Here is a 27,226-nt window from a genome sequence, read left to right as displayed (position 1 = left end):
CTGCCCAGGCCCTCTTTTTCCCCCACAAGAAATATTTTAAAATGTGGTGCACTTTAAACCCCTCACAAAAGGTTTGTCATGATGTGGAGATGCCGGCGTTGGACTGGGGTGGGCACAGTAAGAAGTCTCACAACACCGGGTTAAAGTCAAACAGGTTTATTTGGTAACACGAACTTTCGGACTCACCTGATGAAGGAGCAGCGCTCCGAAAACTCTTGCTACCAGATAAACCTGTTGGACTTTAACCTGGTTTTGTGAGACTTCTTACTAAGATTTTGCAAGCTCAGGCCAAATGGTGGGGGTTACAGATAGTGTGACATGAACCCAAGATCTCGGTTGAGGTCGTCCTCATGTATGCGGAACTTGGCTATCAGTTTCTGCTCAGCCATTCTGCGCTGTCGTGTGTCTTGAAGGCCGCCTTGGAGAACACTTACCCGAAGATCAGAGGCCGAATGCCCCCGACTGGAAGGGAACACTCCTGCCTGGTGATTGTCGATTTGTGTTTGTGTGAGAGGCGTCACTGAAATCAATCAATTTGATATTCTCATGATCAAGCAAAGACAGGCTCCTCCAGTTCTCTCTCATCTTTGGAAGCATCTACATCTTTTAGTGAGGACCCAGCCTGATTGACTAAAGCACTTTCTAAATCTGATTGCTGGTGCAAAGTAATGTCAGAACAACACTACGGTGCAGTTTTTCCACCCCGCTGCGTAGGTCGATAGTGTAGCAGGGCAGGGTGGGGAATGTTAGCAGGAGGTTATGAATGGGAATCCGCCTAGCATCGGGTTGGTCGCAATTGTCCCAGGCCATTTACTGGCATAACCAGCCCCGCACCCACGAAGCAGTCCCTGCAGAAATGCAGCTTTCATGTCGACTGTCGTACACTCCTCAGAAAACATTGCCAAAAGAGCCAAACAATATTTCAGATCGACCTTTCCAGCTGTGGATGAGCACTTTCCAACTTTTTTATCTGCTAAACATTCTTTAAAACCCTAGGCCACTAACCAAGCTTTGGCCATCAGTGGGACCCAACACTGGCTAATCCCTCGTTGGGACTTCTGAATAGACCCTTCCACCCATCCGGCTGCCTGTGCTTTGCCTCCCATTTAGCTTCATCTCCTAACTTGGTGACCGTTACAAAATGCTCCTGGTCGTGGGGACTATTTTGTGGTGATGGTTCTCCATTCTACCTTGTTGCCCAGTCACATTGAGAAACCCTACTCACCGATCGAAGTCTTTGCAGGCTGTTGCTGCCAGATCCCCGACCCAAAGTACACGAACACTTCCTTACGCAGGATTCATCACCCGAACCCAGCATCAACTCCAGCTGCACCCCCTCAGTTTCTACTCTCAGACTGCGACATCCAACTCCGCCGCCTTCACTGCCCTGGACCTGCATCCAATTCTTGCATTTCCCAATGGATTCGCCTGACATTCCACTCTGGTTACATTGCCTCCAGTTATTTGGAAAATCAGGTCGACAGGATGCCCAGGAAAGCACTTTGGAAGCTGATCTCTGGACAAAATAGCCCCTTCCTCTTCACCACAATCAACCTCTCAATGTCTAACTCTGATCTATCACACCCCTTTCTTTTGGCTGTGCACCACAAAATACATCAGGATGCAATGCACTTGGTGCTTTGTCATCTTCTATCACACCGTCAGTATTTGAGAATAATTCATCCCAAAGGTGTGTGAGGAATGGGCTTTTATGGTTTTGATTGACATGTCGAATAATCACAGCTTCCCCCTCCTGTCTTATAACCTTCCCTGAGCCTCTCCAATCCCTTTGCCCCTCTCTCTTATAACAAACCAGATCAAATTAGCGTCAGACGGGCTAATGCAATGCTCTCCTAACTCTGAAAAACACCAGCCTTGTTGAAAGCTTTCCTGTCAGTGGGCAAGGCATTCACATGGATAAAGCAAACCAAGCGACTGGTCATTACTTCAGGAGCGGGCGAAGTATCCGACAGCCAATCATACCAACTGGTACAGGCTACAATCCCCACCCATTTGCAGAGAATTTCTAGAATGTGCTGCCCATGCCAATGTTGCGATCCAGTTGATTGGCCAGTACCTTGTGCAACATAACATCAATCACTGAGAGTTCCTCCACAGAAACTGTCACTAGACAAACTCTCAGGCAGCGTTCATGATTAAAATATTCAAATTCACACACACCCCGGAATGCATCATTTGCAAATTCTTCCCCCATTATCCATCAAAAATTTCACTGTTTTCCTAATCCAGTAACAACCCATTTGCCCATCACCTCATCAACAACAGTATGTTTGTCTTTGCAACTGATCATCACAGATTGAATATAGTGACAAGCTTTAAACTAAGAATATAATAAAACAGTACCTCAATACTTGTCCCACAGCTTTAGGTCCATTGCAATGACATCATTAAAATCTCTGGCCAGCGCAACAAGATGCACTGAGTCCTCCAATATTTCACACAAATTCAAATTCCCTATCGACTACTCCAGCATCCCGCAAAAACCATTTTCAATTTCTGTGACAAATGGTGAGATTTGTCTGTGCAATTTCCAAATAATTCTTCTCTCGTCAACTAAACCCTCATCCCTGAAGTCAACAATACAAACTGAACTTTTCGACAAGGAATACCTGACTTCCTCAATGGAATGCAGTAATGAGCTAATCAAACAAAATTAAAAGCACGGCTTTCCAGAATGCACTGTTGCTGTGGTGCATATCGATTCTCAAAAGGTATTTGATAAAGTGCCACACATTCGTTCATGGGAGATGGGCATCACTGGCAAGCCAACATTTATTGCCCATTTCTAGATGCCAACGGGCAGTTAAGAATCAACCACATTGCTGTGGCTCTGGAGTCACATGTAGGCCAGACCAGGTAAGGATGGCAGATTTCCTTCCCTAAAGGACATTAGAGAACCAGATGGATTTTTCCGACAATCGACAATGGTTTCATGGACATCAGTAGATTCTTAATTCCAAATTTTTAAAAATGGAATTCAAATTCCACCATCTGTTGTGGCGAGATTCAAACCCAAGTCTCCAGAACATTAGTCGAGTTGCCTCAGTCGAAGCAGATTCAATTGAGGTTTTCAAAAGGAAATTGGGTCATTATCTGAAAAGGAAAATTTACAGGGCGATGTGGAAAAGGCAAGGGAGTGGGACAAGTTGAATGGTGCTGTCAGAGAGCTAGCACAGGCATGACGGGTCAAAGGGCCTCCATTCTCTGATAGATTGGGGTTGTTTTCCTTAGAGTAGAGGAGGCTGAACGAGGACCTGATTGAGGCGTACAAAATTATTTCCTGTGGGGGAGCTGAAGTGCTCCCCCACAGGAAGAGAACAGTCTTGTCTGGTGATTGTCGACAACGCTCTGACAACGGATAAATGAACACCGCTCAACAATCACCAGACAAGACTGTTTTCTTCCTGTGGGGGAGCACTTCAGCGATCACGGGCATTCAGCCTCTGATCTTCGGGTAAGCGTTCTCCAAGGCGGCCTTCACGACAGTGCAGAGCGCTGAGCAGAAACTGATAGCCAGGTTCCGCACACATGAGGACGGCCTAAACCGGGATCTTGGGTTTATGGCACACTATCAGTAACCCCCACAACTTGCCTCCTGGACTTGCAGAATCTCACTGGCTGTCCTGTCTGGAGACAATACACATCTCTTTAACCTGTGCCTAATGCTCCCTCCACTCACATTGTCTGTATCTTTAAGACCTGGTTGGCTGTAGAGATTCGCAAGCTAATCAGTATTCTGTAACTTGATCTTGTGTCTCTGTGCCCTGTTTGTGAGCAGATTTCCATTCCATCTGACGAAGGAGCAGCGCTCCGAAAGCTAATGGCATTTGCTACCAAATAAACCTGTTGGACTTTAACCTGGTGTTGTTAAAACTCTTACTGTGTTTACCCCAGTCCAACGCCGGCATCTCCACATCATGACTGTGGGTGTACCCAGACCACATGGTTTAAGGAGGAGATTCACTCCCATGTTCTCTAGGGCAATTGGAGATGGGCAATAAATTCTGGTCTGGGTGGCTATGCCCAGATCCTATGAAAGAACTTTTTAATTTTTTAATGGGAAGGTGGTTTTCACTTGTCGGGTGAATCCTGAATAAGAGGAGTAGATACAAGGTAGCCCATTAACATAGCAAATTAAGGAATTGGGATACTTGTGTTGTAGAGTTGAGAGAATGTGGGATTGGCAGCCACACAGTATCATGGAATGTTGATGCGTTTGCGTTAGCAGCAGGCAAAATGTAAACATGAGGGAGAAGTCAATGGAAAAAAGATCATTAACTGATAAACCAGTTAGAGTTCTGTAAACTCTAAGCCATCATACATCTCTGCAGAACAAGTTAAAAGTGAGGAGTGGGAGGTTTAGGGGGAGATGTGAAGAAATACTTTTCTTACCCAGAGGGCGGTGACAGTCTGGAATGCGCTGCCTGGGCGGGTGACGGGGGCGGGATGCTTCACATCCTTAAAAAAAGTACCTGGATGAGCACTTGGCACGCCATAACATTCAGGGCCATGGGCCAAATGCTGGCAAGTGGGATTAGTGGGCAGGTCTGGGCATTTCATGCATTGGTGCAGACCCGATGAGCCTCTTCTGCACTGTAGTATTCTGTGAAAACCTAAGCCACCGAAATCTAGCCTCGTTATACATCCAACTTAACTCTTTTTAGCACCAGAGGACTTGAGTAAAGCATGCACTTACCAGAGCAAGCATGTTTGGCAAGACAATCTCATCACTCTCATTGCCAGCTGATCGTTCAGGACAGAAATGGTAGCGCCTATACTCGCGGTACGAGACAGTGTAATTATTGTGAAAGGTTATGTTGTTTTTCTGTCGGTATTCTCTGGAAATCAGAATGAACAATCATTACACTGAGAGCAAAACATGTCCTAACAGTTAAAGAACCAAATACACAAACATCAAACATGAATTCAGCCAGACTTTAACAATGCAGTTGTTTCGTTTATGTACCAGATGGCTTGGAGTTAATCCCACTCCAGTGAGTCGGTTTAGCTCAGTGGGCTGAGTGGCTGGTTAGTGATGCAGAGAGATGCCAATAACATGTGGGTTCAATTCCCGTACTGGCAGAAGTTATTGACAGAGGCCCCGCCTTCTCAACCTTTGTCCCTTGCCTGAGGTGAGCTAATCCTCAGGTTAAATCATCATCAGTCAGCTCTTCTCCTCAAAAGGAGAGAACAGCCCATGGTCATCTGGGACCATGGAGACTTTTGCATTCAACATACAAAGAAATTAAGATTCAACATCAAGTCACATAGAAGCCCAGAATGGTTCGATTATGCGTGGCAGGATTCCCTCACTTTCGGACACTGGGCTTTTATAACAATCCAAAAGCTTCACGGTTACTTTTACTGAAAACATCTTTTTATTCCCAATTTATTTAATTTTGAAGTTCTCAAACTACCATAGTGGGACTCAAACTTGCATCCTCTGGATTATAAACGCAATCCAATTCCTTAACCGAATCCGGTTTCCTCCTCGTAAGACAGAAAGTCAGTCGCCCATAACAGAGATGCTTGCAATAAGATACAACAGTAATCATGTTAATTTAGACACAGATTGGACAAAGTAAATCAACAAAGAGGAGTTCCTAGAGTGTGTACATGGTGGTATTTTTAGACCAATATATTGAAGAATCAACCAGAGAACAGGCTTTCCGCGACTGGGTACTGGGCAAAGAGTAAGGATTAATAAATAAATTTGGGCAAGAGTGACCATAATATGATAGAATTTTCATTAAGATGGAGAGTGAAGTAGTTGAATTTGAAAATACGGTCCTGGATTTAGTCATGGCAGAAAAGCCTGTTGCTCAAAGCTCTGGTTTGCTCCTCCTGCTCGATGTGGGAAACCAGGAAATGTGTTCAACTGCAGCTCCTGAAGCTTGGGTTTCAGAGCTGTGAAGTCAGCTGGGGACACTGAAATAACAATAGAGAGGTGGTCACACCGCAGCTGAAGGGACGGGAGGAAGGAAGGAAGGAAAGTGTGACAACCAGGCACTCCAAGAGATATAGGTTTGATTCCGGCCTTGGGTGACTGTGTGGAGTTTGCACGTTCTCCTCGTGTCTGTGTGAGCTTCCTCTGAGTGCTCCGGTTACCTCCTACACTCCAAAGATGTGTAGAGTAGATGGATTGGCCATGGTAAAAATGCAATGGGTTACAGGGAAAGTGACATGAAGCTGATTTAAGCTATCATCCGGGCTTACTCACACTTACCCCCATCACCGTTCGAGCTTCACACCGGTGAGAATCACAGCTGGTCTCCACCACCCTACTTATAACACCATCTTCTGCATGCTATCCTTTTCTTTTTCACCTGTGTACTCTATGAAAAGCATGTTTTCTCTGTATAGCTCGCAAGAAACAATACTTTTCACTGTATCCCAGCATATGTGACAACAATAAATCCAATCAAATTAGTGGAGACCAGATGTGATGACCTCACTGGGTGCACTGGAGGTCATTGAAGCCCCCGGGTTAGGGGCAGTGCCTACAGGGCACCCTGGCATCATAACTGTGCAAAGAGCAGTGCCAAGGGGGTGGAGCCTGAGTTAAGGGTAGAGCAATGACAGGGGAAGCTCCGCAAGGAGTGGTGATCAGCTGGCAGGAGGGGTAACTCTGCAGACAATGGTGGGGGGGTGGGGGGAGGTAGAACTCAGATAGGGTGTGATCAGTGAGGTACGGGAGGGGTGGGACCAGCACAGGGAGCAATAGGTGGGGGTGGGGTGGGATTGTAGTGGGCAGCAGGAGGTCTCAGTTCACTGGGAGATCAGGGCGCCTGCGCAATGGCGCCCCAAGTGCTCTGCAGCCGGTTTTACCGGCAAGCTTAGGCTTTGCCCTCCTACTGGCGAGATTCGCGTCCTGGCTCTTTTTTTTTCATTAAGTGATTGCGACTCGTCAATTTTCTCGCTCATTCGGCACTTCAATGTTTTCCATAAGATGGTGAATCTTTTCATCGAGACCAGGTTGCGGCATTTGATTCTCTGAAGTTGAACTTTGACTTTGTTTACAAGCCTGTTGACAGGGATGATGCTGTTGCTGGCTGGTGTACCTTATTGCAGTGGCCGAGTGCAAACTCAGACATTTCTTCCCACTTCCCTCTGGACCACAACCCCATCAGTGAACTTCAGGCCATTGTTCCCGGGACTATCATTGATCTCGTCACCCTTGGAGATCTTCCCATGACAATGTACCATCTCATAGTCCCCAGTGTTCAGCTTCCACTGTCCACTGCCACAGAGAATTTCACACGCTTACCTCCCCTCAGGAAAAACCTCTCATCTTCATCTTAAGGGGGCCTCCTATTTTCAAACTGGAGTCTCCACACCCCCCCCCCGAACCAAGCATCCACCTCATCTGGTCCCCTCAGGATCTTAGATGGTTCAAGATGATTACCTCAGTCCCATCTGCGCAACCTTTCCTTATATCCCACGGAGCAGTTGAGCGAATGGTCTCCAAATTGCTTCGAACCTTATTACGTCCTTTCCCAAACAGAGCAATCAAAACTGTGTTCTCATCAATGCCCTGTACAATTGCAGCAAAACATCTAAATTTCTTTCCTCTTGCAATAAAGGCCAACATTTTATTTGCCTTCCTAATCTCTTGCTGTACCTGCATACTAACTATTTACCATGTACCAGGAAACCCTGTGTCACTCTGTACCACCAAGTACAGCAGTTTCTTAGTTCTGAAGAAGAGTCATTTACGGCTCAAAATATTAACTCGAGTTTCTCTTTCTGCAGATGCTAAGTTTTTGCAGCAATTTCTTTTTACGACGTGTCCACTAGTCCTGGTATCAGCGACTAGGAACGTCTTTTCCAGGTTAACCAAATTGTAATGATCTGAATGAGGCCCATGAGGTTGTCCTCGGAGTACGAGCCCCCTGATTGAGGTATTGATTGCCTGCCCAATTGGGGAGTCTCTGACTGTGCACCAGCGTGGAATAGCATTTGTAAATAAAGGGAATCTGGTGAAGGGACACCGGCCTCTGAAGAGTTGTTTCAGTGGCGAGAAGGATAAAGAACGCCCCTCAGGAACTTGCTTGCTACCAACCTGCTTTGCTTGGGAGTAAGCGATTCTCAGGCTTCTTGCCTCTGCTCGGGAAACTGGACTCTTTTGACCCTGTTGTGGAGGACGTGGCCCAATATGCGTAATGCATGCGTTATCTTTTTAGGATTAATGACAAAGTGGCAGCTGAAAAGCAACGGGTCATTCTTCTGACCACTTGTGGACCATCAGCATTTACCATTAGTCGCAGCTTAACTTTCCCAGAGACACCTGACCCAACAGAGGCAGCAGAGGATTCTGGGAGAAGTCAAGTCATAACATAAAAAGTCATAACAACAACCTGTCCTCGTCCCCCCCATGTCGATACCATAGTTACGAAAGCCCGCCAACACATCTACTTTTTCAGAAGACAAAGGAAATTTGGCATGTCAGCTACGACTCTCACCAACTTTTACAGGTGCACCATAGAAAACATTCTTTCTGGTTGTATCACAGCTTGAAATGGCTCCTGCTCTTCCCAAGACCGCAAGAAACCATACAAAAGGTCGTGAATGAAGCCCAATCCATCACGCAAACCAGCCTCCCATCCACTGACTCTGTCTATACTTCCCGCTGCCTCGGGAAAAGCAGCCAGCATAATTAAGGACCCCCACGCACCCCAGACATTCTCTTCCACCTTCTTCCGTCGAGAAAAAGATAGAAAAGTCTGAGGTCACGTCCCAACCAATTCAAGAACAGCTTCTTCCCTGCTGCCATCAGACTTTTGAATGGACTTACCTTGCATTAAGTTGATCTTTCTCTCCACCCTAGCTGTGACTGTAACACTACATTCTGCACTCTCTCCTTTCCTTCTCTATAAACGGTATGCTTTGTCTGTATAGCACGCAAGAAACAATACTTTTCACTGTATGTTAATACATGTGACAATAATAAATCAAATCAAATTAAAAAAGCCAGAAACACTACATTAGTGTTTACCTCCCTCCTCTTTTAACCAAAGAAAAGCACTGTGAGGAGGACAAGTAAAGTAAAAGCAAGGTAAGATTCTTATTTTTATATTTTTCTTAAGTAGACAAAGGCAGAGGTGGCAATTAGGGCAGTGATATGCTCCTCCTGCCATATGTGGGACATCAGGGAGCTTTCTAGTCTCCCTGATGACTATGTCTGCAGGAAGTGTGTCCAGCTGCAGCTCCTCACAGATCATGTGGATATGAGGCGCGAACTGGCTTTGATAGATTGGGGAGAGTTACTGAAAGGGATGATAGTGGATGGGCAATGACAAACATTCAAGGAACGCACGGGGGAACTGCAGCAATTGTGTATTCCTGTCTGGCACAAATGCAGAATGGGTAAGAGGGCCAATCCATGGCTTACAAAGGAAATTAGAGAGAGTATCCGATCCAAGGAAGAAGCCTACAGATTGACCAAGAATAATAATAGGTATGAGGATTGGAAGCAGTTTAGAATTCAGCAAAGAAGGACCAAGGGATTAAGAAGGGGAAAATACAGTACGAAAGTAAGCTTGCAGGGAACAGAAAGACTGATACTAAGAGTTTCTATAGAAATGTGAAGAGAAAGTGGTTGGTGAAGACAAATAGAAACATAGAAACACTACAGTACAGAAAGAGGCCATTCGGCCCATCGAGTCTGCACCGACCACAATCCCACCCAGGCCCTACCCCCATATCCCTACATATATACCCACTAATCCCTCTAACCTACACATCTCAGGACACCAAGGGCAATTTTTAGCATGACCAATCAACCTAACCTGCACATCTTTGGACTGTGGGAGGAAACCGGAGCACCCGGAGGAAACCCACGCAGACACAAGGAGAATGTGCAAACTCCACACAGACAATGACCCAAGCCGGGAATCAAACCCAGGTCCCTGGAACTGTGAAGCAGCAGTGCTAACCACTGTGCCGCCCACATAAGAAATGTAGGTCCTCTACAGACAGAAACGGGTGAATGTATAATAGGGGACAAAGAAATGGCCGAGCAACTGAATACATACTTTGGTTCTGTCTTTGCAAAAGAGGACACAAATCAAATGCCAGAAATGTTGGAGAATGCAAGATTTAGTGAGAGGGAAAAACTGAGGGAGACCAATATTAGCAGAGAAATGGTGCTAGGAAAATTGATGGGATTGAAGGTGGATAAATCCCCAGGGTCTGATAATCTACATCCCAGAGTACTAAAGGAAGTGGCTCGAGAAATAGTGGATGTATTGGTGGCCATCTTCCAGGATTCTATAGACTCTGGAACAGTCCCTGCAGATTGGAGGGTAGCGAATGTCACTCAATATTCAAAAAGGAGGTAGAGAGAAAACAGGGAATTATAGACCAGTAAGCTTAGCATTGGTAGTGGAGAAAATTCTCGAATCCATTATCAAGGACTTTATAGTGAAGCATTTAGAAAGCAGTGGCAGGATCAGACAGAGTCAGCATGGATTTATGAAGGGAAATCATGCTTGACAAATCTGTTGGAATTCTTTAAAGATGTAACCAGTAGAGTTGACAGGGGGGAGCCAGTCGATGTGGTATATTTGGATTTTCGGAAAGCGTTTGACAAAGTCCCGCATAAGAGATTATCGTGTAAGATTAAAGCGCATGGGATTGGGGGAAGTGCATTGAGATAGATAGTAAACTGGTTGGCAGAGAGGAAACAAAGAGTAGGAATTAATAGGTGCTTTTCAAATTGGCAGGCAGTAACTAGTGGGGTGCCACAGGGATCTGTGCTGGGACCCCAGCTATTCACAATATATATTAATGCTTTGATTGAGGGTACAACATGTAACATCTAAGTTTGCAGATGATACTAAATTGGGTGGGAGGGTGAACTGAGGAGGATGTAGAGATCCTTCAGAAAGACCTGGACAGGTTGGATGAGTGTGCAAATCAATGGCAGATGCAGTATAATTTGGATAAGTGTGAGGTTATTCACTTTGGAAGCAAAAACAAGGCAGCAGCTTAAACTAGTGTGGCAGGAGGTTAGAAACCGGAACAGCAGGCCAGTAAATGTGGAGACTGGGGAAAAAAGTGAGACTGAGATAAACATAGCACAAAGAAAGAATAGGCAAAGGGAAGCCATAGGTTTGTATCTGTATTCACCAAGGAGGAGGACATGACAGATGTTGAGGTCAGGGATAGGTGCGTGAGCGTTCCAGGGAAAGCTAATATATCAAAGGAGTAAGTGTTGAATATCCTAAATTGCACTAAGGTGGACAAGTTCCCAGGGCCGGATGGGATCTATCCCAGGTTACTGCGGGAGGCAATGAAAGAAATAGCTAGGACCTTAACAGATATCTTCACATCCTCTTTGACCACAGGTGGGCTTCCAGAGTACTGGAGGATAGCCAATGTTGTTCCCTTGTTTAAGAAAGGAAGCAGGGGTTATCCAGGAAATTATAAGCTGGTGAGCCTGATGTCACTGGTGGGGAAGCTTTTGGAGAAGATACTGAGGGACAGGATATATGCACATTTGGAGGAAAATGGACTAGTTAGTGACAGGCAGCATGGTTTTGAACAGGGAAGGTCATGTCTCACCAACTGGATTGAGTTTTTTGAAGAGGTGACAAAGATAATTAATAAGGGAAGGGCTGTGGATGTAGTTTATATGGAACTTTAGTAAGGCATTTGACAAAGTCTCACATAGAGTCATAGAGACACATGCCCCTCGTTCCAACTTGTCCATGCTGCCTAGTTTTTACCAGTAAGCTAGTCCCAATTGTCCACATTTGGTGCATATTCCTCTATCCCCATCTTACTCATGTAACTGTTTAAATGCTTTTTAAAAGACAAAATTGCACCCACATCTACTACTACCTAGATGAAGGTCTCTTTCCCCTGTCAATCCTCCACACTGCCACACTGCCACTAACTTTTGCAGTATTATATGCCCTTGTTTTTGCCCTGATGTTATCCTTGATTTCCTTCTTAAACCATGGGTGATTTTTCACCCTTTTGCAATTCCTCTTCGAAATGTACCTTAGTTGAGATGTCTTTAATATCTCCCTAAATAACTGCCACTGTTCTTCTACTGTCCTCCCCTTTAATACTCTTGCCCAGTCCACTTGGGCCAACTCTTTCCTGAGGACTGCACAATTAACCTTGTCCAACTCGAGTGTGATTCTGTCCTCTCACTTCCAATCTGAATTTGAAATTCTATCATGCTGTGATCACTCCTTCCAAGTGGATCCTTCATTACAATCCTTCCTCATTAGATAATACCAGATCTAAAGTAGCCAGTTCTCGGTTGGCTCCATAACATGCTGCTCTAAGGAACAATCCCTCATACACTACGAACCCTTCCTCAAGGCTACCCTTACCAAGTTGGTTAATCCAGTCAAATGCATGTTAAAGTCACCCATAATTACCATGTGCCCTTTTCAGGAGCCCGCCTAATTTCATGATTTATACTAAGCCCTACTTGTAAAGTACTGTTCGTGGGCCTGTAAATTACTCCGAGCAATGTGTTCTTTTCCTTGCTTCTTATTTCTACCCAGACTGACTCAACATTTTGTCTCCAGTGCCAATATCATTTCTGAATGCAGCCTTGATGTCATCCTTAACCAATGGAGCAACTCCACCTCCTGCTCCTTGTCGTCTGTCCTTCCGGAACACGGAATAGCCTTGGGCATTCCACTCCCAGTCCTGATTATCTTGTAACCATGTTTCAGTAATCAAAGAACAAAGAACAAAGAACAATACAGCACAGGAACAGGCCCTTCGGCCCTCCAAGCCCGCGCCGCTCCCTGGTCCAAACTAGACCATTCTTTTGTATCCCCCCATTTCCATTCCGTTCATGTGGCTATCTAGATAAGTCTTAAACATTCCCAGTGTGTCCGCCTCCACCACCTTGCCCGGCAGCGCATTCCAGGCCCCCACCACCCTCTGCGTAAAATACGTCCTTCTGATATCCATGTTAAACCTCCCCCCCCTCACCTTGGACCTATGACCCCTCGTGAACGTCACCACTGACCTGGGGAAAAGCTTCCCACCGTTCACCCTATCTATGCCTTTCATAATTTTATACACCTTTATTAGGTCACCCCTCATCCTCCATCTTTCCAGTGAGAACAACCCCAGTTTACCCAATCTCTCCTCATAACTAAGCCCTTCCATACCAGGCAACATCCTGGTAAACCTCCTCTGTACTCTCTCTAAAGCCTCCACGTCCTTCCGGTAGTGTGGCGACCAGAACTGGGCGCAGTATTCCAAATGCGGCCAAACCAACGTTCTATACAACCGCAACATCAGACCCCAACTTTTATACTCTATGCCCCGTCCTATAAAGGCAAGCATGCCATATGCCTTATTCACTACCTTCTCCACCTGTGATGCCACCTTCAAGGATCTGTGGACATGCACACTCAGGTCCCTCTGCGTATCTACACCCTTTATGGTTCTGCCATTTATCGTATAGCTCCCCCGTATGTTAGTTCTACCAAAATGCATCACTTCGCATTTATCTGGATTGAACTCCATCTGCCATTTCTTTGCCCAAATTTCCAGCCTATCTATATCCTTCTGTAGCCTCTGACAATGTTCCTCACTATCTGCAAGTCCAGCCATCCCCACTAGGTCATACCCGTTAACCACTATTTGTGCTGTCAGCTCATCCTGTCTCGAATACTGCATGCATTTAAGTATAAGGTCTTTAAATAACTCTTACGGATTAGTCTTTCTCTCTCTGTCTGCCCTTATTTGTTGATCCCTGATAACACTGAGCCTCATCTCTAATACTTACTCCAGATTTCAGTGGACATTTTGTTTTTTTACGTTTCTTCCCTCCTGCAGCATTGTTTTTTTTGACTGTTTAATCTGTTGACTTCCACCTTCTGCTCACTTGCTCTCCTGCCACTTTGGATCCCAGCCCCTGCCTTATTAGTTTAAATCTACCTGAACTGCACGATTAAATCTCCCCACTAGGATGTTAGTGCGCTTCCAGTTAAGATGCAACCAGTCCTTTTTGTACAGGTCCCAACTGCCGGGGAAGAGATCCCATTGGTCTAAAGTTCAGAAGTCCTCCTTCCTGCACTATCTTCTTATTCCTTACCACACACGTGGCACAGGGAATGTTCCTGAGAATATAACGCTGGAGGATCCTGCATTTCCGCTGCCTTCTTAACTCCCCGAATTCATTTTGCAGGAGCGCATTTTCCTTTCTACCCATGTCATTAGTTCCAGCATGGATCACAACTGCTGGCTGTTTGCTCTCCTGCTTCAGAATGCCCAGTGCCCGCTGAGACGCGCCCTTGACCCCGGCACCAGGGAGGCAACAGATCATCCTGGAGTCTCGATCGCGGTCACAGAATCTGACTGTGACCCTAACTATTGAACCCCCAACTACCACTGAACAGCACTTTGACCCTCCCTGCTGTACAGCAGAGCCACTGTCCTGGCCACGGCTGTCAGCGCTCTCTGAGACGCTATCCTCCCCAACACCATCTAACACGATGTATCTGAGAGAGAAACATAGAAACCCTACAGTACAGAAAGAGGCCATTCGGCCCATCGAGTCTGCACCGACCACAATCCCACCCAGGCCCTAACCCCATATCCCTATATATTTTACCCACTAATCCCTCTAACCTACACATTTCAGGACACTAAGGGCAATTTTTAGCATGGCCAATCAACCGAACCCGCACATTTTTGGACTGTGGGAGGGAACCGGAGCACCCGGAGGAAACCCACGCAGACACGAGGAGAATGTGCAAACTCCACACAGACAGTGACCCAAGCCGGGAATCGAACCCAGGTCCCTGGAGCTGTGAAGCAGCAGTGCTAACTACTGTGCTACCGTGCCGCCATGCAGAGAGAGAGAGAGAGAGAGAATGGGACAGCCTCAAATCAGAACAAGTTAGCAGGCAGCTACAGCCAGTGATTAAGACAACAAATGGAATGTTATTGCTCAATGCAACAGGAATGGAATTTAAAAGTCAGGATGTTTTGCTCCAGTTGTGCAGGACATTGGTGAGACCACATCTGTCTTACTGTGACACCTTCGGCCCGTCTGCAAGCAGGACCCAGACTTTCCTGCCGCTTGCCACTTGACCACACCACCCCGCTCTCCTGTCCACATGTCCGTCCTTGGCCTTTTGCAATGTTCCAGCAAACCCCAGCGCAAGCTGGAGGAACAGCACCTCATCTTCTGATTGGGCACTTTACAGCCTTCCAGACTGAACATTGAGTTCAGCAATATCAGAGTGGGAACTCTCTCCTCCACTCCCGTGATTCATTTCTTTGTATTATTGTTTTATTTATTTTTAAAATTTTTATTTCTTCCATCGTTTTTAAATTGTTCAACCTCACCCATAACCCCCCACCCCCACCTTCCCACCACCCCACCAGGACCATCTGTTACTCATGCCAGGTTGTCCTTTTTGACACTCTGCACCTTTGTTCTGTCATTTACACATCTGCTCTTAATGGATGCTATTAGCACCATTCTCAGCCTTGATCACCACTATTCACATTCCTTTGTCTTGGACATTTTTGTCAAATCCCCCCCCCCCAAAAAAAAGTGTAAATCTTGTCCTATTCTCTTCACCTTCAGATCTGATGAAGGGTCACCCAGTCTCGAAACGTTGGCTCTAACCTCTCTCCACAGGTTCTGTCAGATTTGCTGAGATATTCCAGCATTTTCCATGAACAGATTTGGTCTCCAGGTGTAAATGCATTAGCAGCAGCTCAGCGGGTGTTACCAAGCTCATTGCTGGGGTGAGGAGTATCACGCAAGAAAAGGTTGGACAGGTTGAGTCGGTAACAATTGGAATTTAGAAGATTGACAGATGATTTTATTGAAACAAACATCCTGAGGAGAGTTGACAAGTTGGAGCCGAAGAGGATATTTCCTTGTGGGACAGATTACAATCAGGGGATACACTTTAAAATTAAACAATCTCCCATTCAATACTGACACATGGAGAACTTTTCCTGAGGGTCCAGGGAGTGGGGCCATTAACAGCGACAGAGTGCTGTGGGAGTGGGGTCATTAACAGCGACAGAGCGCTGTGCGAGTGGGGCCATTAACAGCTGGAGCACTGTGGGAGTGGGGCCATTAACAGCTGGAGCGCTGTGGGAGCGGGGCCATTAACAGTGACAGAGCGCTGTGGGAGCGGGGCCATTAACAGCTGGAGCGCTGTGGGAGCGGGGCCATTAACAGCGACAGAGCACTGTGGGAGCGGGGCCATTAACAGCTGGAGCGCTGTGGGAGCGGGGCCATTAACAGCGACAGAGCACTGTGGGAGCGGGGCCATTAACAGCGACAGAGCACTGTGGGAGCGGGGCCATTAACAGCGACAGAGCGCTGTGGGAGCGGGGCCATTAACAGTGAGAGATTGAGGGGGGTATTGTGTTAAGAGGGGTTAATTTAATGACCCTGTGGAGGAAAGGGTAAATCCTATAGCTTGTTTCATGCTGGATAAAGCCAATTTTAAGTGTGGGGATGGATTAAATTCCAAATGTGTTTCTATTGTGCTTAGAGAGGGTTACAGGTTGGAGAGTAAATGGGCCGGCAGAAGTAGTAGGTGGCCTTTAGTAACTGGGGGCCTTGTCAGAGAGAAAGGCTTTTGATTTTAGATGAATTTGTTTGCAGTTGAAACAAGACACCAAGGAATCAACACCTCTCAACTCTGCCAGGGACGTGGGACAGGACAAGGGAGCTGCAAAGAGGCAGAATTCCCAAAGACCAAGACACAAGCCAGATAACTAGGGAATTTGGACAGACAGAATATTTTAAGACTAAAGCTAAGAGAACAAGAGACCAAACAACTGTTCAGGAGAGTTCAATACAGAAGCAGATAACGTGTTCTGAGTGAAATAGACAGTTGCAGTAACCAGAATTGAAGTGGGAAAGCAAACTTCAAGAGGTCTGGGAACCGAGAGTGAAAGCAATTATAAACAGCAATTAAGACAAAGAAATCCTGAAGGGGAGTTGAAAATTCTGGATACTGGATTCTTGTTAAACATGGAGTGGAAGCTTTGTTTCAACGGTCATTTGGAAAACCTGGATTGGATTTTGGAATGCATTCCGCTGATGGAAGGCAATGTTGTGAAAGAAGGTTTGAAGAGTGTGTTTTGGGAACTGAGTTTGGAAATTCTCCTGTAACAATCATTCGGGGGAGAAATCCACAGACACTAAGTTGGGTTCAGGGTAAAGTGTCTAGTTTGACCAACCCACGTGTGTTCAAAGGGACTTTGTGTTCCTGAGTCGATTGCAGTTTAAGATATGCTTTGTAATCTATGTTGATCTTAAACTGTGAATATTTGTGATTCTAAAGAGCATCATATTATGTTTATTTTTTTGTTGTTAAAACTAATTCATGGTCCTGTAACTCTGTTCATTCACGTTTTCTAAAAAAGGCAAAGGTTACGGTCTTTTCAGCCAGGGTTCTACTCTGGGATCTTCCTGTCCAGTTACAAAACCAACTGGGATTGTCCTTGAAGCCTCTTTGTATTCGCCTCAAAATTCACATCCCCACTACATTTTGTGTCATCTTCCAACTTGGAAATATCACATTTGGTCCCCACATTTAGGACATTGAGGTAGATTGTGAACAAGTCTAATGTTGATTCTGAAACCATCATCGACTGTTGTAAACACCCACCTGGTTCAATAATGACCATTAAGGAAGGAAATTGTTTGCATTTTACGTGGTCTGGCCTGCATGTGAGAGGGTGGAGAAGTGTGAGGGAGCGTGCGCGTGGGTGGATGGGGGCATGGGGTCTCTATTATTTAATTCAATGATATTGCCATTACTTCCCCTGTCTTTAGTTTACCATCTGTCTGAACAGAGTAACAAGTACACATTGTTTAAATCCATCCTTTTTATTTTATTTTAACTATCTAATATCACTACCTGCTGCAGCTTTATTCCTACATTAGCAACTTCCGTCTCCAGCAAAAGGAAGATCTGTGCAACTTGTTGCACTGCAAGAAAACTTCCTGCACAAGACCATAAGAAATAGAAAGAGGAATAGGCCATTCGGCCCCTCGAGCCTGCTTCGCCATTCAATAGGATCATGGCTGATCCAACATTCCTCATGTTCACTTTCCTGCCCTTTCCCTGTAACCCCTGATCCCCTTAAGAATCTATCTCAGCTTTAAATATACACAAGGTCTCTGCTCACACAGCTCTCTGTGGCAAAGTGTTCCAGAGACTCACAACCCTGGAAGAAGAATTTCATCCTCATCTCAGTCTTAAATTGGTGCCCCTTTATTCTGAGATGATTCCCTCTGTTCCCCACGAGGGGAAACATCCTCTCAGCACTTACCCTGCCAAGCCCCTTAAAAATCCTCTCTTTCAATGCGATCACTTCTCATTTTTCTAAATTCCAATGAGTAGGGTCCAAACCTGTTTAACCTTTTCTCATAAAACAATCCCTCCATACTGGGGATCGTCCGAGTGAACCTTCTCTGACCCGCTTCCAATATCTTTCCTTAAATAAGGGACTGAAACTGTTCCCAGTGCTCCAGATGTGTTCTCATCAGTACCTTGTACAGTTTCAGCAAGACTTCACTATTCAAATTCCAACTACCTTGAAATCAGGGGCAACATTCCATTACCCTTCCTGATTACCTGCTGTCCCTGTGTGCTAGCTTTGTGTTTCGTGCGCATGTACCCCAAGTCCCTTTGTGTTGCAGCTTTCTCTATTTAAATAATACTGTTCTTTTGTCCTCCCTTCCAAAACGAACAACTTCACATTTTCCCCACATTATTCTCCATTTGCCAACTTTTTGCCCACTTACTGAACCGATCAATATCTCTGTGAACTGTTTGTATTCCTCTCACAACTTGCCTTTCCACTTAGTTTTGTGTCAACTGTAAATTTGGCTACAGTACATTCACTTCCTTCCTCCAAGTCATTAGTATACATATTGTAAACAGTTGCAGTCCCTGCACTGGTCCCTGTGGAACCCCACTGGTTACAGGTCACCAACCTGAAGAAGAACCCCTTACTCCCACTCACTGTTTCCTGTCCATTGGCCAATTCTCTATCCATGTCAATAAACCACCTGCAACACCATCTCATGACTTAACCTTTTGTGAGGTATCTTCTGGAAGTCCAAATACAACACATCTACTGATTCCCCTCTATGCACTCTGGTTACGACTTCCTCGAAAAACTCTAAGTTAGTCAGACACGATTCCTCTTTCATAAAGCCATGCTGACTCTGCTGGATTAGACTATGATTTTCCAGATGTGCCGCTGTTACTGCCTTAGTGACGGATTCCAACATTTTTCCAACAATAGATGTGCGGGTGATTGGCTGATAGATACTCGCCTTTTGTCTCCTTCCCTTTTTGAACAGGAGTGTCACATTGGCAGCTTCCCAATCCTCTGGCAATTCTCCAGAATCCAAGGATTTTTGGAAAATTACAAGTTTGCTTGTATGCTTTGTTTTGCTTGTATATTTGCTTTGACCTCTCCCTTTTATATGGTTAAAGAAGCTCTTATTGTCTGTTTATATATTCCACGCTAGTATGCCCTCGTAGTTTATTTTCTCCATTATCTTTTTAGCCTCTGTTGCTGGATTCTGAATTGATCCCAGTCTTTGGGGCTGTCACTGACTGTTGCCTCCTTGTATGCTTTTTCTTTCAATTTAATTCTCTCTTTAAATTGCTTGGTTGGTTTATCCCTCTCTCAGAACCTTTCCTCCTTACTGGGATATAATTTTTGCTGAGAGTCATGAATTACTTCCTTAAATGTCTGCCACTGCTTGCTTATTGTTTTTCCTGCTCACCTATCCGCCCTGCCCACTTTAGCTAACTCTATCCTTGTTTCATTGTAATTCCCTTCATTTAAGAAGTTAAACACAGTTGTTTCTGACCCAAGTTTCTCTCACTCAAGCTGAAAATTAAATTCTATCATGTTATGATCACTACTTCCTAGAGGATCTTTTACTCCGAGGTCCTTATTAAATCTGGCTCATTACCAGATCCAAGATAGCCTGTTCCCTGGTTGGCTCCATGACATATTGCGCTAGGAAACTATCCCTAATGCAGTCTATGAATTTGTTAACTATTTCCACACTTTCTCCTCCTCTCCTGTGCAGCAGAGCCAACTGTGGTACAATGAATTGGGCTGTTACTGCTTTCCCCCAAGAGGCCATTCGCCTCAGTAGTGCCGAAAGCTGTCTATTTGTTCTGCAGGGAAATCGCCCCAGGAGATTCCTGCATTGTCTGCCCGGTCCCCTTACTCTGCCCAGTGGTTACCCATTACCTTTCTGCCTGTGGAGTGACCACCTCTCTGTCCGTGCTATCCATGATCCGCTTTGCAGATGCTCCATAGTGTCCCCAGACGTCACTCCAGCTCCGAAACTCAGGCTTCCAGGAGCTGCAGCTGGGGACACGTTTTGGACACATGCTGACCCAGGGTATTAGAAATGTTCCCAGCTTCCCAAATGGAGCACAAGGAACACACCACGGCTTTGAGCTCTCCTGCCATTACTTAGATTTGGCTTTTAAATAAATTACTCTAGGGCCCTTCTTTCCTGATCCTCATTACTGCAGAATATACAAAGTAGAAACCTCAAACCGACCTTAGAAACTAGAAGTGCTAAAAGCAGTAAATATTTACCCACTAAATTGCCAAACAACTCTCTCTCTCGGAGGCGCGACTGCTGCAGCAGGGCAAGACCACTCTCTGAAGATTTACAAGTTAGAAACCAAAAATAAAAGCAAAAAGCACCTCTTCCCCTCTGCACGGAATTTGCACTCTGCTCCAAATTCCCGATAGGCACACACTCACTCTGGCTGTGTCTCACTCACAATGTGTTCTCTCCCGCTGATTGTGTCCAAGCTAACTGCTTGTGTGGTTCTAATGGTTACGTTCTGCAGTGTGACAAGGCTGTCTGTAGGGTGAATCTGAGTCTGTCGTGCAGGGTATCAAATAAAAAGCTAGTTACATTTCACATCAATGGGAAGTACCAGGACACACCGTTAAACGGCCCAGTTACCATTTGGGAATTAGAAACACAAGAGGCACGCACCTGTAAACATAAGGCCCACGCTGCTCCAGAACTGGTCTCTCACCACGCAGAATCTCTTGTGGGTTTTTAACCTCGAAGAAATAGACGGACATGTAGAATGGTACAGGAACATCTCGCCACATGGTATAAGCCAGACCACTCGCAGGATCAATCTGAACTTTCTACATACAGCAAAACATGGACACAAAAATTCAGTTCCCACAAATACAAAAGTCAAACTAAATTGCAATGTTAGCATCTTCTCAAAGACCCTCAAACCAAAATTAATTTTCCAATCATTTTTTGACCATGTCAATGCTTAAATGCTAGGAATTAAGAGCAGGAGACCATTCAGCCCATCGTGCCTGTTCTAATATTCAATACAATCATGACTAACCACTCAAGGCCTTTCCCCCACACTATCCCATATCCCTTTGGCAGATTTAGGGCGGCACGGTAGCACAGTGGTTAGCACTGCTGCTTCACAGCTCCAGGGACCTGGGTTCGATTCCCAGCTTGGGTCACTGTCTGTGTGGAGTTTGCGCATTCTCCTCGTGTCTGCGTGGGTTTCCTCTAGGTGCTCCGGTTTCCTCCCACTGTCCAAAGATGTGCGGGTTAGGTTGATTGGCCATGCTAATATTGCCCCTTAGTGTCCTGAGATGCGTAGGTTAGAGGAATTAGTGGGTGGGATATGAGGGTAGGGCCTGGTTGGGATTGTGGTCGGTGCAAACTCGATGGGCCGAATGGCCTCTTTCTGTACTGTAGGGTTTCTATGATTCTATGATTTCCAAATGCCAATCAACGCTTTAAGCACACTCAGTGACTGAGCTTCCACAGGCTCTGGGGTAGAGAGTTCCAAAGATTCACAAACCGTCTGCGTGAAAAATAAATCTCCTCATTGTCCTAATTCTCCCTTATTGAAATAAAATCCCCTGTTCAATGTATGCAGCCTGACCCAGCCGCACTGTCAACAAACCTCTGCACAAGAGTCAAGTGATAGAAAGGACATCATTGCAGTACGGCTGTTGGGAGAGACACGGAGCTTGGGGGGGGCGGGGAGCAGGGGATTATCAACACATCTCCCTGTAGGCTTTGTAGAATATGAGCTGGCTTATTGAATGAGTGGAGGCTTGGCCAATGGGAAGCAGCTAGCAGGGGTTTTTTAAACCTATTACTCTACCCTGACTGGAGTTGTAGGTCCCGAGGTGTCGACTACCTGACTGTAAACTGCAGGAGCAGCCTTTTCCTTTCGTACACAATAAAAGGGTGTTGTTGACGGAAACATGTAGAAACTAGAAACAGGAGAAGGCCATTCGGCCCTTCAAGCCTGCTCCACCATTCATCTTGATCATCGAATTCAATATCCTGATTCCCTCCTTCCCCCCCATATCCTTCGATCCCTTTAACCCCAAGAGCTATATCTAATTTCTTCTTGAAATCAGACAACGTTTTGGCCTCAACTACATTCTGTGGTAGCGAATTCCACACATTCACCACCCTCTGGGTGAAGAAATTTCTCCTCACCTCAGTTCTAAAAGGTTTGTCCCTTATCCTCAAACTATGACCCCTAGTTCTGGACTCACTGGCATGTGGCTGAATTGCTACATCTAGCTAACAAGAAATATACGGTTAGCGTAAATGGATCTTTTTCCTGATTGGCAGGATCTGAGAGTGGTGCGCCACAGGGATCAGTGCTGGGACCTCAACTGTTTATATAAATGATTTGGATAAAGGACCAAAGGTATAGTTACATCATCAGCAAATTTGGCAGGTAGGTAGGGACCCTACGTCACACATAGAAGACTTGTGTGCAAAGCTGGCTGGGAGTCACATTTTCCAGATTAGACATGAGCCACGTCTACCTCCAACTGGAGCTTGAGGGGTCATCCAGGAAGAATGTCACTCTAAATACTCGAAGGACTCTTGAGTGTCTTTGGCTTGTGCCAATTTTCAAAGGCTGATGGAGAACATCCTTCAAGGGATGACAGTCTATCTGGATGACGTTTCAAACTCAGGTACTACCGTGAAGGAACATTTGGAGAGTTTGGAGGAGACCTGACAGTATTTTCTACACCTGGGAGACTTCCTTTGTCTTCCTTGGTGAAAACAGACACAAAGTAATCATTTGGCTTCTCTGCCATTTCTCTATTCCCCATTATGAATTCTCCTGACTCTGCCTGTAATGGACCCACATTTGTCATAGCCAAACCTTTCCCTTTCACATACCTACATAAAAATCCTGTAACAGCCCAGTTTTCCCCCACTCAATTATATTCATATCCTATTCACTGTTTCTTTCTCTTCCTTTGCCAAATTTTAAATTGCTGCCCTTCTGCAGCTTTACTGCTATTTCTGGCAACTCTACAAAACTTTTTTTTTTAAAATCTTACATAATCCTTAACTTCTTTTATTAACTGAATTTTCTTTTGAGTTGTTGTGTCTTGAATATAAAATTGTGGTAAACTATGTCATTATTATTTGGAGACTATTTATTGCCTCTGTTCTGACACCTTTTTCCCCAATCCATCTCAGCCAATTTGTCCCTCAAGCCTTCATAATTTCCTTTAGTCAACCTTAACAGCCCAATTTCAAAGAACAAAGAACAAAGGAAATTACAGCACAGGAACAGGCCCTTCGGCCCTCCAAGCCTGCACCGACCGTGCTACCCGGTAAAACCCCTACCCTTCCGGGGACCATACCCCTCTATTCCCATCCTATTCATGTACTTGTCAAGATGCCCTTAAAAGTCACTATCATATCTGCTTCCACTATCTCCCCAGGCAACGAGTTCCAGGCACCCACTACTCTCTGTATAAAAGATATGCATCGTACATCTCTTTAAACCTTGCCCCTCGCACCTTAAACCTATGCCCCCTAGTAATTGACTCTTCCAGCCTGGGAAAAAGCTTCTGACTATCCACTCTGTCCATGCCCCTCATAATCTTGTAGACTTCTTTCAGGTCACCTCTCAACCTCCATCGCTCCAGTGAGAACAAACTAAGTTTCTCCAACCTCTCCTCATAGCTGATGCCCTCCATACCAAGCAATATCCTGGTAAATCTTTTCTGTACCCTCTCCAAAGCCTCCACATCCTTCTGGTAGTGTGGCGACCAGAATTGAACACTATGTTCCAAGTGTGGCCGAACTAAGGTTCTATAAAACTGCAACACGATTTGCCAATTTTGAAACTCAATACCCCGGCCGATGAAGGAAAGCATGCCGTATGCCTTCTTGACTATCTTCTCCACCTGCATTGCCACTTTCAGTGACCTGTGTATCTGTACACCCAAGTCCCTTTGCCTATCAATTCTCTTAAGGGTTCTGCCATTTACTGTATATTTCCTATTTGTATTAGACCTTCCAAAATGCATTACCTCACATTTGTCCGGATTAAATTCCACACATTCACCACCCTCTGGGTGAAGAAATTTCTCCTCACCTCAGTTCGAAAAGATTTACCCCTTATCCTCAAACTATGACCCCTAGTTCTGGACTCCCCCACCATTGGGAACATTCTTTCTGAATCTACCCTGTCAGAATTTTATAAAAGTTTCTTTGAGATCCTGTACTCCAGTTGATTCTTCAACATTTTGCTCTAAAAAAAAACCATCCTGACACACTCCAGAAACCTGTCCTCCACATCATTAAAGCTAGTCTATGTACAGATTGGGGTCACCCATGGTTACAGTGTTGCCTATGCTGCTTGCTTCTCCAACACCACCCTCCTTTCCCTTTCTGTCTGCCCTTCCAAAGTGTCAAATATCTTTTCAATATTCCATTCCCAGTCTTGGTCACCTTTGTAGATTGAAAAGCCAGAATTATCCCAACATTTCTCCCCCAGGCCACGTCAGCATCAACTCTTCACACAAGCAGCTAATCCTCATCACCCTCCGTCCAGGTTATATTTTCATAACCATTTTCCTTAATCTACTTAAACTTTGAATGTTATCAACAGCTTGCCTATTATTTTAGTCTATTCTTAACACAAGACACACTGCGATTCAACCTTGAAACTCCAAATAAAATTCTTGAATAAAATACCATTATTAAAATGTTCTACCTCAATCATTAATTGTGGGAATAAATCCACGTCCTCAACCCTGTCAGAAAAAGTGTTAAGTTTCCTCGATTTATTCTTATATTTGCAGTCTTTTATTCTGGGTCCCTCCAGCAGTGGAAACAGGTCCTGCTTCCAACTGCCACCCAGGATTTCCCAATAGTTCAGCCCAACACCCCTTGGAACTCAACCAGGTACAGGACTAGGCCAAGCCTGACATCGATAGTTGGAATCTAATGGGTCTTCTGGACAGATTAGAAAGTGAAGCTGAGTTTATTTAACAGTCCAGTGTGTTGAAACAATCTAAAAATCGGTAGAAGTTTGTTACAGAGATTACACGCAATAGGCTGGCACGGACAGCACTGCTAGGCTGAGGGAGCAGTGCACCAAAGGTGATCAATATCTTTCAGACAAAATGTTAAACCAAGAGCCTGTATGCTCTCAGTTGGATCAAAGAGCAGGGATTCTCCTCAGTGTCTTCACCAATATTTATCCCTTAACCAACATATCTCTAAAAAAAAATCCTCATCGCACTTTTATTTTTGGGATCTTGCTGTGCACAATTAGCTGCATTACAACAGTGACTACTCTCAGAAGTACTTAACTGGCTGCAAAAGGTGGTACATAAACGTTAGTTTTTGCTGTTTGCACAGAAGAGTTCCAAGCCTCAGGGCAGTGTCGCTATCGGCAATGGTCAAAACCAACACATTGGAATATTAATGACGAGGTTGTATTTGATAACAATGTAATATGAATCACAAACTCAACTGACTCTTAATAAAGGACATCAATACAAAATACAAAGCATTGGGCTGTAGAAGAATAATACACGAGGTTAGCTCAGTTGGCTGGACAGCTAGTGAGTAATGCCAACAGCATGGGTTCAATTCCCGCACTGTCTGAGGCATGGTGACCCTCAGGTTAAAATCACCACAGCAAAAGGAGCCTTGGGTCGCCTTTGCTTTTATCTGATGGCCACCTGGGACTGCATCAACTTTACAAGTCCAGCTGTAACCCAAATATTTTAAACACAGTCACCCACAGTAACGAGGTAGATGCCAATTTCACAACTCATAAACACTGGACATGCCAAGTTCCGATTCTCCAAAGGAACTGGAAGGTATAATGCAATAACAATCCAGCAGAACATTGAAAACAGACATCCGCAGGGAAACTCAAATCTAAAATGACAGCAATACCTCAACCAAGCGAGCGAGAGAGAGAGAGGTAAAGAGAAAGAGGGGGAGAGACAGGGGGTTAGTGGGCAGGATGCTGACACTCACCGCTGTTACCTGTTGCTGTACAATGATTGGGACAGTGAAGATGCTGATCAGAGAGAACAGCAGCAACAAAGCCCCTGCCACCCCCAGAGTCCTGGGCCGGAGCTTCATGTCGCCCAGTCACTGCCTCTCATGGAGCAGCGATCATTGGGACAGCGGAGCTACTCTGAGCATCGGCTTCGCTGCAGCTCTATATAGCCCCAGAGCCCGGGGACCTCCTCCCGGCTGCAGCATGCTCCCCTCCCTCACTCAGTCACTCACAGACAGACAGGGGGTCCGGCTGCCCTCACTCACACATACAGACAGACAGGGGGTCCGGCTGCCCTCACTCACACACACACAGGGGGGTCCGGCGAAAGACACTCTGCCGTGTCCTGGCAAACAAAATCATGTGACAGCTAATCACCTGACACAGTTGCTGATCACATGACATTAGAAATGTGTCTGGGACCCTGGCAGCATTTTCACTCCAACTTCCCAGAATCAGCAAACCTTCTTCAGCTGATTGGTTTGAACTTTTCCATCAAAAGCTGCGGTAACTGACAGATCTGAACTGGCCCCAAAGATTAGACACAGGAAGAGAGGGAGTTTGTGAAACTCTTCTCTCTGCCTCCCACTTGAGTTTGCGAACGCAACTCCCACTCACCTGATGAGGGAGGAGTGCTCGGAAAGCTTATGGCTTGTGCTACCAAATAAACCTGTTGGACTTTAACCTGGTGTTGTGAGACTTCTTACTGTTCTCTCCCACTTGCCATGTCAGCTCTTTAGGAAATATATGTGCGGGGTAGGATTAATAAATTTGCCAATGACACAAAGATTGGCCGGGTGGTTAACAGTGAGGCGGAGTGTCTTGGGTTAAAGGATAGAGGA

General features: G+C 45.3%; 1 protein-coding gene across 2 annotated transcripts in view; it reads right to left on the bottom strand.

The window, feature by feature from the left end:
* Positions 1–26,732, bottom strand: part of scarb1 (scavenger receptor class B, member 1) — a 72,539-nt gene extending 45,807 nt beyond the window's left edge. For both annotated transcript variants that reach the window (XM_078227083.1, XM_078227082.1), the window contains exons 1-3: positions 26,360–26,732; positions 21,041–21,201; positions 4,718–4,859 (exon numbers count right to left, since the gene is read on the bottom strand). In XM_078227083.1, coding sequence (XP_078083209.1) covers positions 4,718–4,859; positions 21,041–21,201; positions 26,360–26,467 — 411 coding nt within the window. In that variant the 5' untranslated portion in view covers positions 26,468–26,732. The remainder of the gene's footprint in view (positions 1–4,717; positions 4,860–21,040; positions 21,202–26,359) is intronic.
* Between the last annotated feature and the right edge of the window lie 494 nt (positions 26,733–27,226).

Source organism: Mustelus asterias, chromosome 13 (assembly GCF_964213995.1).
Source record: "Mustelus asterias chromosome 13, sMusAst1.hap1.1, whole genome shotgun sequence".
Classification (NCBI taxonomy): Eukaryota; Metazoa; Chordata; class Chondrichthyes; order Carcharhiniformes; family Triakidae; genus Mustelus; species Mustelus asterias.
This window is presented reverse-complemented; position numbering and strand designations above follow the sequence as displayed.